Here is a 15,242-nt window from a genome sequence, read left to right on the forward strand (position 1 = left end):
TCTGGGTTCTAGCTGGCTTTATGACGGTACCTGCTTAATGTTTGGCAGCACGTCTAGGGTCCGTTCCCAAAATATCAGCGCGTAAGCCCAGCACCCCCAACCCCCAAAATACACACACCCCCTCTGATAGATGATGGGTATAAAATGACAATCTGCCATCTGGGTGGATCATTTTGTGTCGGACCTTTAGACCTTTATCATTGGCTGTGCTGCCGAGGAGTTTTTCGTTTAGTCAAGACTCAAGAGTGTTGCTTTCTGAAGGTAAATGTGTCTGGAATAATTATGCTGTTGTTGCCAGGTGTTCTGATTAACATGTGTCTTCACCTTGCATGGTAACTTTTTTAATGTACTTATACTGATATTGTATTATTTGACATTTTGAATTTGACAAATCAAAGACAGCCAGCAAAGACATTTATAATGTTACAAAAGTTTTGTATTTCAAATAAATGCTGTTCGTTTAAACTTTCTATACATCCAATAATCCTGGTTGTTAAAAATAAATAAATATATACAGTATTACAGGTGAAAACTGGAGGAATGGCTGCTGAAAATTCAGCTTTACAGGAAGAAAATATTAAAATATAAAAGTTTTTTTTTAAATGTAATAATATTTCACAATATTACTGTTTTTTACTGTATTTTTGATCAAATAAGTGCAGCCTTGGTGAGCATAAAAAACGTCTTTTAAAAAACGTGGACTAGTAATTTATTAAAGATTTGGCAAGACTGACTCGATATCGATATTGAGATGCCCCGCTTACGATTCAACATCTGATCCAAATACTATATGATATAGCTTTAAAGCTTGGACTAAACGAGCTCTCACAGCATACCGTACTTTTTAACATAAAGGAAAAATGTTCAAGATTTTCATAGTTACTTACAAATAAGACATACAGGGACTATATTGACAAGGAAAACTAAAGTATTATTGCAATGTTTATTTCAATATATAAAGCGGGGTGAGATTATATAAAAGTCTACAAGACAGTAAATTAGAAAATATCCAATAAATTAAAAATAAAAGTGAAATGGAAGGAAATGTTGAAATCCTAGAAGAAGATTGGAAAAGTATTCTTAAATCACAGCAGAAGACAACACATTCCTCAACTTAGAGATAATTCGGTTGGAAAATGATCACTGTATTTTTCCTCACCTCTGAGCTGAAGAGATATCAAAGCGTAAGTGCAATCTGCTGGAGAATGTGTTCTCGGATCAGCCAATCATAGACATCTTTTCTGGGAATGCTCCAAAGTTCACTATTAAATATTGAATCTCTAAAATCCATAAGAGAGAGTGTAAATTCAAGGTACCCATCCAATTTAGTTTGGTCTTACACATCCTTAATTAGAAGACAAGTCTGATAAATATTTGAAAAGCTATAACCAGAAAATGGTTGCAACCTGAAATACTGGAAATGAATGATTGGCTGGGAATAGTTTACAAAATCGACATGATGGAGAGGTTAACAATGAATCTTCGGTTACAGTCTGATAAATTTGTCTAGATTCTCCCACTAAGGTCAGACCTAGTATAAAAATGAGGATAATTGAGAGTAGTAGGGAAATCTTGAGAATTATTGGGTTATGAAAGAAATAAGGAATGAAAAAAGTAATACAAAATACTTCTGGAGTCAAATATACCATCCTCAGGTTCTTTTTGTATGGTTGAGATAAAAAATGATATAAGAAGCCAAAACTGAACCAAAACTCTCGGCTGAGTATCTTACAGACCCCATACAAGGCACTATGTTCTTAATAATATCTATTCAATACATCTTTCTGCTACTAATCAACTTCATTAGTAGTGTTTCATAAGGCAAGCATCACTATTGCTATTGCTCATAAGCTTAAAACTTTCCTTCAAGTAAAACAGTTTTTTGCTAGTAAGAAACCACATTGAACACCTTAAAGGGACAGTTCACTTTGAGAAGTTTTAATTTTGATATTTTTAGGTCAAAACGTGTTTGCCAGTCATATAATGCAGGTTTATGGTCACCACCTCAAAGAGCATGCACAGAAAAGTCCAAATTAAACATGATTTAATGACTCGTAAATGTAAGTACACATTGATGGCCTAAGACACCAAACGAGCGGTTTGTGTGAGAAAACGAACAGTATTTATATCGTTTTCACCTCTTGTAACTGCAGCCACAAAGCGCCCGCGCCCTCAGATCACTTGGACGTGGTTGTGGTTACAAGAGGTAAAAACGATATAAATACTGTTCGTTTTCTCACACAAACCGCTCGTTTCGTGTCTTAGGCCATCAATGTGTACTTACATTTACGAGTCATTAAATCATGTTTAATTTGGACTTCTCTGTGCATGCTCTTTGAGTTGGTGACCATAGACCTCCATTATATGACTGGGAGGTAATATAATGGTATGTTTTAGCTTACCTCAAGCGCATCCAAGATGTAGGTGTTTTTGTTTCCGCAGTAGTTTCAGTTTTGATATTTTTAGGTCAAACCGTTCGTGTCTGTCAGTCATATAATGCAGGTCTATGGTCACCACCTCAAAGAGCATGCACAGAAAAGTCCAAATTAAACATGATTTAATGACTCGTAAATGTAAGTACACATTGATGGCCTAAGACACGAAACGAGCGGTTTGTGTGAGAAAACAAACAGTATTTATATCGTTTTACCTCTTGTAACTGCAGCCACAAAGCGCCCGCGCCCTCAGATCACTTGGACGTGCCTGTGGTTACAAGAGGTAAAAACGATATCAATACTGTTTGTTTCTCACACAAACCGCTCGTTTCGTGTCTTAGGCCATCAATGTGTACTTACATTTACGAGTCATTAAATCATGTTTAATTTGGACTTCTCTGTGCATGCTCTTTGAGGTGGTGACCATAGACCTCCATTATATGACTGGGAGGTCATATAATGGTATGTTTTATCTTACCTCAAGCGCATCCAAGATGTAGGTGTCTTTGTTTCCGCAGTAGTTTCAGTTTTGATATTTTTAGGTCAAACCGTTCGTGTCTGTCAGTCATATAATGCAGGTCTATGGTCACCACCTCAAAGAGCATGCACAGAAAAGTCCAAATTAAACATAATTTTAATGACTCATAAATGTAAGTACACATTGATGGCCTAAGACACGAAACGAGCGGTTTGTGTGAGAAAACAAACAGTATTTATATCGTTTTACCTCTTGTAACTGCAGCCACAAAGCGCCCGCGCCCTCAGATCACTTGGACGTGCCTGTGGTTACAAGAGGTAAAACGATATAAATACTGTTCGTTTTCTCACACAAACCGCTCGTTTCGTGTCTTAGGCCATCAATGTGTACTTACATTTACGAGTCATTAAATCATGTTTAATTTGGACTTCTCTGTGCATGCTCTTTGAGGTGGTGACCATAGACCTCCATTATATGACTGACAGACAGGAACGGTTTGACCTAAAAATATTAAAATTGAAAATACTGTGGAAACAAAGACACCTACATCTTGGATGCGCTTGAGGTAAGCTGAAACATCCCAAAAATTAATTTAAAAGTGAACTATCCCTTTAACAACTGCATAGCAGTAGCAACACTTGTGTTTTGGACAGACACACACCACTTACATTTCATTTAGAAAATGTACACTTTTTAAACAATGTCTGACTGAACATTTTTGCCCCTTTCTCTCTCTCTGTCTTCCCAGGGCATTCTGTGAGGCGTTTCTACGTGTGTGTTTGCAGTCTCTGAGGGTGTGTTTGATATCAGACAGCTATGAGTGGTAAATACAGTGTGGTGTTACAGGGTCCGGCCCCTTGGGGCTTCAGACTGCAGGGGGGGAAAGACTTCAACATGCCTCTCTCCATTTCACGCGTGAGTACGAACACACACATTCATTCAAACACGATACACCCCTTCTGACCCCCGACACCATCTGTACCCTTTAATGATCTCTCACACCCCTCGCTCTTTTCTTTTTGTCTATTTCTCTGTTGCTTTTGAACTCGCATTATGAATAGGGGAGCTGTGCTTTAAAACGGTGCCCGATGTTTGTCATGTGACCATATGTTTAGAAAAGGCCTGTCATTTACAGCTGCCTGTGATTGAGAGATGCATATGATTACTTTCAAATAACGGTTTAAAAATTTACATTTAACATAACTGTTTTATCAAATTTTAATTTACTGTTATAATCATTTAGTTATTATTTAGACATTTATTTATCAATGTGATCAAAGCTGAATTTTCAGCATCATTACTCCAGTCTTCAGTGTCACATGATCCTTCAGAAATCATTCTAACATGATGATTTGATGCTCATGAAACATTATCAATGTTGAAACTGCGCTGCTTAATAATTCTGTGGAAAATGATACATTATTTTATTTTATTTTTAACTGCATTCTTTAAAGGAGTAGTTCATTTTTGAAAAAAACTTTTGCTGATAATTTACTCACCCCCATGTCATCCAAGATGTCCATGTCTTTCTTTCTTCAGTCAAAAAGAAATTAAGGTTTTTGATGAAAACATTCCAGCATTTTTCTCCATATAATGGACTTCAATGGGAACCAAACGGTTCAAGGTCCAAAAGACACTTTCAGTACAAACTGTTCAAAGGGTTTTAAACGATTACAGACGATGAATAAGGGTCTTATCAAGCGAAACGATTGCTCATTTAAAAAAAAAACAACAACAAAGTTTTAGTTTTATAAGCTCAAATGCTCGCCTTGCTCTGTTCTGTGATGTGCGTTCGTGACTCTCCTATTTGAACTCGTTCATCAAAATGAACAAATCTTTTCCAGAGTCAACTCGTTCGTTTCATTCGTTGAATGAACCAAATGTCACGAAAAAAGATTCCTTCATTTTGATGAACGAGTTCGAACAGGAGAGTCACGAACGTGCATCACAGAACAGAGCAAGGCGACCATTTGAGCTTATAAAACTAAAAATTTGTTATTTTTTTGTAAATGAGCGATCGTTTCGCTTGATAAGACCGTTATTCATCGTCTGGAATCGTTTAAAGCCCTTTGAACAGTTTGCAGTTTGCACTGAAAGTGTCTTTTGGACCTTGAGCCGTTTGGTCCCCATTGAAGTCCATTATATGGAGAAAAATGGAAAGTTTTCATCAAAACCTTAAATTTCTTTTCGACTGAAGAAAGGAAAACATGGACATCTTGGATGACATGGGGGTGAGTAAATTATCAGCAAACGTTTTTTAAAAGTGAACTACTCCTTTAATGAATATCTAAAGTTCAAAAGAACAGCATTTGTAACATTTTTGTTTCGTAACACTATACATATCTTTACTGTCACTTTTAAACAATTTAATGCATCCTCGCTGAATAAAAGTGTTTAAAAAAACCGTCTGTGAATTGCCACTATATCAGGCTATTACAGATATTAAGAAAAAAAATGAAATAAATAATTGAAATGTGATTAGCACACAATTTAAATTTAGTTTTTTTTATTATTATTACAGCTTGAATGCAGTGAAAGTTGCTTTGGATAAAAGCATCTGCCAAATGCAAATATAAATGTTTCAGTTTGTGATGCATTATGTGGACCACTTCTTTCAGTGCCTCTATATTTATAGGCGCTTTCTTCTAATGTCACTGGATAGCAGTTAAAATGTTTATTTTAAAATATATTACACACTCTTAGGTTTAGCCTCATCTCATTTCCTCTTGACCACAGGGCAAAGTTATTTATCTCCATATCTGTTAAGTGATCTATGTAACCTTTCCTCTCCACCTGTTCATACTCTTTATTTCCTAATGAGTCTTCCACACAGTCTTCTCTCTTTTACACACACACACACTCAGATCCACTTATGTCACACACCCGTTTGAACTGCCAATGTATGACAGCTATTCCCACAATGCCATCTGGCAGAGGAGTGATGTAAATGACCTTCTGATTGATTTTCCTTGCCTCTCTCTATTTCTTTCCCTCCCCGTCTCCAAGCTCTTCCTTCTTTCCCTGTCCGTCTCTAAGTGTCTCATCTCATGAGTTGCTTATAAGCAGTCACAGTTTGTGATGTCGCGGTTCGTTGGTTTTGGTTTGCGGCTTAGAGAGCTTTATACAGGAAGCCAGTGAAAATATTTGATCAATTGTGCGAGAGCTCTCTCGGATCCCGCTACAGACGTTACTCACACTCAATAAAATACGTTATTTCAACTTCAGATCCTCAGTAAAAACTGGGAGCGCTGCCGTCAGCTAAAGCCAGGGTTCAGTCCTGTGCCAGTGTGGCCGGACTCATCGTTAATGTGGGTTTTACAGTCCTCTCATCTCTATTCAGCATTGTTGCAGGAGTACGAATTAGCGAAGCTTCATTCTATCTGCAGTGTGACAGTAGCTCGTCTGTTTACTGGCTTTATAACAACTAGCAATGTTTTTCCAACAGCTGGTGTGATTAGGTGTATATTAGAAAAAAATCCATACAAATTTAAAGGAGTAGTTCACTTTAAAAAAAAAAAACTTTTGCTGATAATTTACTCTCCCACATGTCATCCAAGATGTCCACGTTTTTCTTTCTTCAGTCGAAAAGAAATTATGTTTTTTTGATAAAAACATTCCTTGATTTTCTCCATATAATGGACTTCAATGGGGACCAAACGGTTCAAGGTCCAAAAGACAGTTTCAGTGCAAACTGCAAACTGTTCAAAGGGCTTTTAACTACTTCAGACGATGAATAAGGGTCTTATCAAGCGAAACGATCGCTCATTTAATAAATAAAAATCAAAGTTTAAGTTTTATAAGCTCAAATGCTCACCTTGCTCTGTTCTGTGATGCGCTTTCGTGACTCTCCTGTTTGAACTCGTTCATCAAAATGAACGAATCTTTTTTCAGTGATTTGGTTCATTCAACGAACGAAATGAACGAGTTGACTCGGGAAAATATTTGTTCACAGCCAATAGGAAAGTGTGTCCAAACTTTTGACTGGTAATGTACTATAATACACATACAGTACATAATATTGCTACTCTATTATAATATACACATTAATAATATCGGACAATATATTGTTTTTTTTACGGAATCGGCCCCCAAAAATCCATATCGTTCGGGCTCTAATAATTATGCAATTATATTTAAGAAGATTGACCAATCAGGATCACTTATTCTAATTTCTCGAGACCCACATTTCTGTTTCTTCAAGTTTTGCCTTCCAGATCTCATGACATCATCTCCAGAGGAGTGTATATGTGTGGGTGATAAACCTTTCGTCGATGATAAGATACAATGAGAGTGTTCCAGTTCAAGCTGCTTTCACAGAGGTCCTGTGTTTCAGCCGTGAGAACGAAGCGGCAGTGTTTCTGGCGAGAACTTGTAGATTGCAGTATTTCTTCAAATGTTTTTGCTCGTCTGCTGATGTCAGACAGGACGGGCGCTGTGACAGGTTTAGACTGTAAATAAACGTTTGGGGGGAGTGTGTTGGGTTTGGATGCGGACAGGTCTGAGGTTGTGGGAGTGTGATTTTGGAGCGAGATTGATTTGGTTTGGACCTCGCCGAACCCCAGCCAGCTTTACAGAGATTTAATACTCTAAGTTCTGGTTTATGGTGGGATTTAATACAGGGATCTGGTCTAAACTAGGCTTTATAAGACTCACTGTGGTTTGGAGCTGCTGGGTAGTGTCAGTACACAGGATCACAGATGGGTGTGTGTTCTGTGTCAATGTCAGTTTCTCTCTGTACTTGTGTACCATCTGACACTTAACATTGTGCCATGTGGTACCTCCAGTTTTCTGTACTGTGTTTGTCTTTCTTTCTCTTGAAGGAAATCTGATTGGTGTAATTCACTTTTTTTTGATTCAGTATCTCTCTCTTACTGTTTGTTTCATTATTTTTACTTTTCCAGGTGGTATATACTGTAGAAATGTCGATCTATCACTTTATTACAGGAGTAGTTCACTTTTGAAAACATTTGCTGATAATTTACTCACCCTCCATGTCATCCAAGATATCTCTTTCTTTCTTCAGTCGAAAAGAAATTAAGGTTTTTGATGAAAACATTCCAGCATTTTTATGCTCCATATAATGGACTTCAATGGGAACCAAACGGTTCAGGTCCAAAAGACAGATTCAGTGAAAACTGCAAACTGTTCAAAGGGCTTTAAACGATTCCAGACGATGAATAAGGGTCTTATCAAGCGAAACGATCGCTCATTTAATTAATAAATAACAAAGTTTAAGTTTTATAAGCTCAAATGCTTGCCTTGCTCTGTTCTGCGACACACGTTTGTGACTCTCCTGTTCGAACTCGTTCATCAAAATGAACGAATCTTTTTCCGAGTCATTTGGTTCATTCATTGCTTATAAAACGTATAAAACTTAAACTTTGTTATTTGCTCATTTGTTATTTACTCTTTTTTTTTTAAATGAGCGATCGTTTCGCTTGATAAGACCCCTATTCATCGTCTGGAATCGTTTAAAGCCCTTTGAACAGTTTGCAGTTTGCACTGAATCTGTCTTTTGGACCTTGAACCGTGTGGTTCCCATTGAAGTCCATTATATGGAGAAAAAATCCTGGAATGTTTTCATCAAAAACCTTAATTTCTTTTCGACTGAAGAAAGAAAGATGTGGATATCTTGGATAACATGGGGGTGAGTAAATTATCGGCAAAAAAATTTTTGAAAAGTGAACTACTCCTTTAATACACTAATCAAGTGCGTAGAAACACACAGTAAAGAACATGTGTCTGCTGGATCCATTTTAAATAGCCCCTATGGGAAAACATTAAAGTTTAATGAAGATGTTTTCGCTTTCCTTGAAACCTGATATGATGTCAGAAATCATTTCACTGAATGGTTGTTGAAAAGTACAAGCTGCTTCTCCTCATCAAGTTAGCAGATTGGGCTTCCAGTCTCACCAATAAATCAGCTTGAAAGCACCTGTGAGATTCCACATGTGAACGCGAGACGGGCAGGAAACAAACTCAACCATTCATTCAGACATTTATGCTATTATATTACGCAGCGCTTTGGAGTGCTTCATTCGGATCTAAGATTTTTAAATGCTTTGTCTCTTCTGCTCACAAAGCCTGAATTTATTTAATCAAAAATACAGTAAAAAACAATAATATTGTAAAATATTATTACAGTTTACTGTTAAAATGTGTTTTATTCCTGTGATCAAAGCTGAATTTTCTGCAGTTTTCATAATATGCTGATTTGATATTTAAGAAACATTTCTTCTTATTATCAATGTTGAAAAAATTTGTGCTGCTGAAACGACAATAACAGCATTTATTTAAAATAGACATCTTGACTCAATTTAATGCATCTATAAAAGTGGTAATTTTGGGAAATAAAAAAACAATTATATATTTTTTTAGATATATTTTAACAAGAATTTACATTCAAATTTGAGTAAGTGATTTGGTGTTTAATTTATTCTTTAAAAAGTGCCCTTAATTGAATAATTTCTGGCACTAAAAACTATTTTTATATCGTTTTTCAGTGCCAGAAACAAACACAACGATCCTTTATGACCCAGAACCGAATGAAATGCCTCTCTGTCTGACTTTTCAAACACATGACTTAATTATTTGCGTAGATCTGTTCGGTATATCGTGATGAAGCACATGGGATCTGTCTCTGGCACTTCATCTGAATATTACTGCACACATTTTCTCAACGATGCCGTTTCTTGACAGTTTTGGCCGGTCTCTATATACACACTGCGTTCTGCTCAGAGTATTGATTGCGACAGCACTCTCGCCGTACCTCAGAGACACACACACACGGGGCGTTTTATGAGTATTCACAGCTAGTTTATGTGTGTTTAGATTGAAGTTAATGAAGGCACCCTGTTGAACTGCATGGGGTAGTGTGTTGAAGCTGAATAGACCTTCTGTTCACTGTTCACCTTCAGCCGTGCGGTGCAACACCTTCAGAAACAGTAAAACCACTGATGCTGATGTGGCCGACCATCTGGATACGGTATGACGACACCGTTACGCTGCGTACAATCACCACCTGTTATATTTCAGGTTTGTATGTGCAATTGTGTTATTGGGAAATTGAACAGATTCATAAAGAAAACATGTTTTTTTTTTTACTTATATAATACTTTTATGTCCTTTTGGGTGCTTAGCATCCTGATACTTGCATGCTTTCATTGTATTGACGTTTGTATATATGTATACATATGAATATACTTGAGCCAGACCGATATATCGGCTGGCCGATATTAGGCATTTTCTAAAATATCGGTATCGGCAGTTATAATTAGGGTTGGGTATCGAGAATCGAGTATCGATTGGAACCGAGACTAACTTTTAATTTTTCCCGGAATCGTTCAAAAGTTAAAATTTCGATTCCTAGTTTCGATATTCACAGTCCGCCGAGCGAAAGAAGAAACCGCTGAACAACACCAAAGAAGAAGCGTCTTCCGGAAGTGTTGGCATAACCGCGCGAGTCGAACATGTGTAGCTTACGTCGGCGATCCAAAGTGTGGCTTCACTTTTCTAAAAATAACGAAATCTCGGCAAAATGTTAAATTTGTGACAAAAGGAGTATTTGTGACAGAAGGAGTATTTCCTTCAGAAATACCATTGGTTAGCAAGGTTAGCTAAACTTTTTTGACCCTGCCTCTTAAAAGAATCGGAATCGAGAATCGTTAGGAACCGGAATCGAAACAAGGAATCGGAATCAGAATCATTCAAATTCGAACGATATCCAACCCTAGTTATAATGGCCGATAAATGAATATTTCAAAAATAAAATAAAAACGGACGAATCACGCTTCAACCATGTCATGAGTGTTGTCAAAAAGTGCAGGTAAAAGGATAAGCAAGCTGACATTGTCATTATAAGGTAGCTTATAACTATAAGGCAATGTAGGAACTAATTATTATTTTATTTATCAGAACTTTAATATATTTTGATGTTCTGTTGTGACAATTGAAACAAGTTTCTTTCTAAAATGCATTATCATATTATTTTAGTTAAAACACATAAATAACTACAAATAACTAATGTTAGGGAAATCTGTTAATATTTTGTTGCGCGTTTCCGAAATAAAAATAATAAAAATATCGGCCGATATATCGGATTTTAAAATCATCAAATATTTGTATCGGTATCGGCCTTCAAAATCCTTTATCGGTCTGGCTCTATATACTGTGCTTTCTTCTTTACAATGAAAGTTTGGCATTGAGTGACGATTGTCGCTTAAGCAAATGTGTTTGAATCCACATCCACAGCAGAAAACATTTGGTTCTGGCGCAACATTGAAACCAACAGCCCTCTAATTACTGGTGTGACGACTTAACCACCGTCACACCACATGAGTAAACAAGTCGTGAAAATATTTAACACCAAATTTAGGCTGAGCTAAAACATAAGACACGCACCGAAATGTGTGTTTGCTCACAGGCCTGTTGTTCCTAACCTTTATGACTTACTTTTTTCCATTGAGAACATCCAATGGAAGCACAGAGTGACCAAGGTCTGGAAATGGTCTAAAAGGGCCTTCATGCGACCTGTGCGAAATATACAGAGTGTAATGAGTCCTTTATGATAGCACTGAGTGAATTTCAGTGGCTATTAGCTGAAATAGAGATGCTCAAAAAGCATTTAGGCCGTGTGTCCACCAAACTGTTTTTAGGCAGCTGAAAACACCAGATGCTTTGCTGAAGATGCCGTGCTTTGGGCGCTTGAGAGCGTTTTGGCAGCGAAAAAAAACGTGTCATTGATGTGATGCAGAATATGCGTTTTATCAGTTACGTTTTCGTAACTGATTTCGCAGATAATTTGTTTCATACTAAAAATGTATTTTTCATCCATTTTGTTCGGTTAGCTCTGCTGGTTGATGTCGTTGTACAGAGAGAATGTTGTGACAGTTGGTCAGGGTGGTTTAGTCCCGCCCCTCCTCCACTGTGATTGGACGGCTGGGTAAGAAGTGACAGTGATGAGCGCTGCGTTTTATCCAAGGTTGAACATTTTTCAACTCTCGGCGACTAGTAAAAAACGCTGGGCGCTCGGCGCCTCGTTACGCTCATGGTGTTTAAAAAATGCGGCGCTCCCATTGAAAACAATTGAAAACAAACGCCAGGCACATGGAAAAGCGCTTTTGCTGGACACACAGCCTTACTAGACTTGAAGGAGCAGTTCACTTTTTTTTTTTACGTTTCTTTAGTCAAAAAGAAATTAGGGTTTTTGATAAAAACATTCCAGGACTTTCTCCATATAATGGACTTTATTGGGCACCAAACGGTTCAAGGTGACGATGAGTAAGGGTCTTATCTAGAACGATCGGCCATTTCGAAAATAAATAAAAAAGTTTAAGTTTTATAACTTCGTGACTCTCCTGTTCGAACTCGTTCATCAAAATGACTCAAAAAAATTTGTTCGCGAGTTCGAACAGGAGAGTCATGAACAAGCATCACAGAACAGAGCAAGGCGAGCATTTGTGCTTATAAAACGTAAACTTTTTAATTTTATTTTTGAAATGACCGATAGTTTTCACTAGATAGTTTGAAGCTGCACTGAAACTGTCTTTTTTTGACCTTGAACCGTTTGGTCCCCATTGAAGTCCATTATATGGAGAAAAATCCTGAAATGTTTTCATCAAAAACCTTAATTTCTTTTCGACTGAAGAAAGAAAGACATGGACATCTTGGATGACATGGGGGTGAGTAAATTATCAGCAAAAGTTTTTTTTTTAAAGTGAACTACTCCTTTAAGAGAGATATAACCAGTTTAGATGGAAAGGATCTCAAGCTGACTATCTGAAGACGTTACTGTAGCTTTACCGTTAATAGACTTACTTGGAAATAAATTCCAGCACAGCTACAACAACAATAATGAAATGATCTTCGCAATAGATAATGCTTTACAGTGAACTCAGTTTTTGTCAATTTATCTGTTCAATAAAACACCTTGCTCACCTTTTGAGTGATAAAAACACCATCTTTGCGTTGCTTTTACATTTTAAATCCCTCAGTTCTCGGCATCTCTGAAAAGCCAAGCCAATGTTGATTGTTTGTTTAAAACAGGAGATTGACCTGAGCTTAGAGATTTAGCGGCTCCATGTAAAAACCTTTCTCGCTCGTTCTGACAACTAACCTCTGCCCCTCTCTCACCACACACACGTCAAAGTAGCCGGAGCAACTTTACTCTGTTTACGGATATGAACAGGCTTTTGTTCAATTTCTCACGAAGACCCTCCCGACAGGTCTTAAATGTTAGCAATTAAATAATAGGCTTATCATAGTGAATCAGGGTACGACAAAAACATGTTTTGGAAGAAGGATTGATGATGCATTGATGATTTTGTTCATTTTGAGCAAATATTTTGTACATAGTTTGCATATAAATTAAAACTTTTATTCAGTAAGGATGCTCAGTATCACAGTATTACTGTTCTCACTGTGTTTTTGATCAAATGAATGCAGCCCTGGTGAGCAAGACTAAAATACAAACTTTTAAATGGTAATGTGTTTATGTTGACCCGGAGATCAGTCCTGTGAAGTCATTTTTTTATTACAAATTCTAGAGCCTGGCCGATAAAGGATTTTGAAGGCCGATACGATACAAATATTTTTGTGTTTTAAAATCCGATATTCCGATATATCGGCCGATTATTTTTTTATTATTAAATATTGTTGGATTTCACACACATGTAAAAGAAAAGCTAACTTTTCTGCACAAGATACAATTGATACTTTTTCTCTATGTCTAAATGTTCGCTCCTCGCAAGTATAACTTACATTTTACAATGCAGGGACTGTAGCTAGAGATATGCTAGTTATAAATACAGTAATCATTACTTTATTCAGGCAGAAAAAGTTCATTGTGGTTTCCAAGCTCATTAATGTTAACATTAGCGGTTTTCCACTGATGATAGTGGCATTAGCTAGCTTTGTAGTTAGCTAGTCTATGATAATTTAGCAATAGATAACATCATATTGCAAATTGTAAAACATACATTTTCAATATAACAGGCCAAGGAGAGATGATTGAAGCGTGTTTCGTCCGTTTTTATTTTATTTTTTAAAGATTCATTTATCGGCCATTATAACTGCCGATACCGATATTATGGAAAATGCCTAATATCGGCCGATATATCGGTCTGGCTCTAACACATTCATTTAAACAACTATTTAATTTGCAAGCAAGTATCAATATTTTAAGGAAGCACACACTCTTATTCATATTAGGACAATTTTTGATAACTTATATATCTGCAACTGTCCTGAAATTCTGCAAGTGAGTGGAAAAATGCATGAATTTTCAAATTCATTCATTATTTTGTCTCTGTAAAGCTGCAGTTAGACTCAAACCAGTCCTCTCCGCCCTACAGACGAGTCCATGAACGAATGGAGAATAATGCAAAACCCAACCTAAGCCCATTACTAAACATACATACATTTGTACACATTCACACACACACTCACTACTTGTTCTTCATCATCAGACCTCATATTGCTCCCATTTCCTTTCGTTTGAAATTTCTTGATTTCAGATGTGTTTATTGTGTTTGTTGATGTGTGTACAGTGTCCGCTGTTGTCCTCGAGGGCACAGCATACATCTGTTCTGTAACTGATCTGAATCAAAGACTTACACACCACATGTTCTCAAGGTCATTAATGAGAAAACCCAAGAAAACAACAGTAAAAACACGCGTTATTTGTTCCCACCTCCAAACTGGCTTTTGCTTTACTTATCCGAGATTGTGGTTTGGTGGATAACGGCATCCATGTTTTCTTTAGTCATTTTTTGGGTGCTGTTGTGGGTGTAATTGCTCTCAGATGCTCCTTGTGTTTTATTTCTGTTGACTCTCCAGTGGAAACAGAAGTTTTGACAGGAATCAAAGAACGTGGCGGGCTTTTGTGTTATTGCGGCGATGCTGCATATTTATAACACATGTTTTCGACCAGGTTCTTGTCTTTTCGCCACGTAAATGTTTTTCTCGGGTGCATTTTAACAATGTGCACTAGAAAGAGCGCCGCTTTCATGCAGGATTGTGGCAAAACAATGATGGATAAATGTACACTCTTAGAAAAAAGAGTTCAATGGGGTTTTATAATATATCAGGGGTTACTTTTTGTGTGTGTGGACCACTATTTGTAATCAAGAATTTTCACGGACCACCTCATAATACACATATTATGATATTAAAAATGTTATTATATTTTACATATTATAATCAGGTTCTTTTGAACAACAGGCTTATTTCCATAGCAATGGAGTATGAAATCTATACAGTAATAAGAACACTTGGATATAGTCAGCATTTCAAAACCTTTGGCGATTTTAGGGGATTATTAAAGTTAATAT

At 36.9% G+C, this 15,242-nt stretch overlaps 1 protein-coding gene across 6 annotated transcripts in view; it reads left to right on the forward strand.

The window, feature by feature from the left end:
* The window catches only part of pdlim5a (PDZ and LIM domain 5a), a 61,571-nt gene that overhangs the window by 4,359 nt on the left and 41,970 nt on the right, over positions 1-15,242 (forward strand). For all 6 annotated transcript variants that reach the window (XM_089130611.1, XM_039685088.2, XM_039685089.2 and 3 more), the window contains exon 2: positions 3,662-3,828. In XM_089130611.1, coding sequence (XP_088986737.1) covers positions 3,730-3,828 — 99 coding nt within the window. In that variant the 5' untranslated portion in view covers positions 3,662-3,729. The remainder of the gene's footprint in view (positions 1-3,661; positions 3,829-15,242) is intronic.

The sequence above is a fragment of the Pimephales promelas genome, chromosome 4, assembly GCF_988280905.1.
Source record: "Pimephales promelas chromosome 4, fPimPro1.hap1.1, whole genome shotgun sequence".
NCBI lineage: Eukaryota > Metazoa > Chordata > Actinopteri > Cypriniformes > Leuciscidae > Pimephales > Pimephales promelas.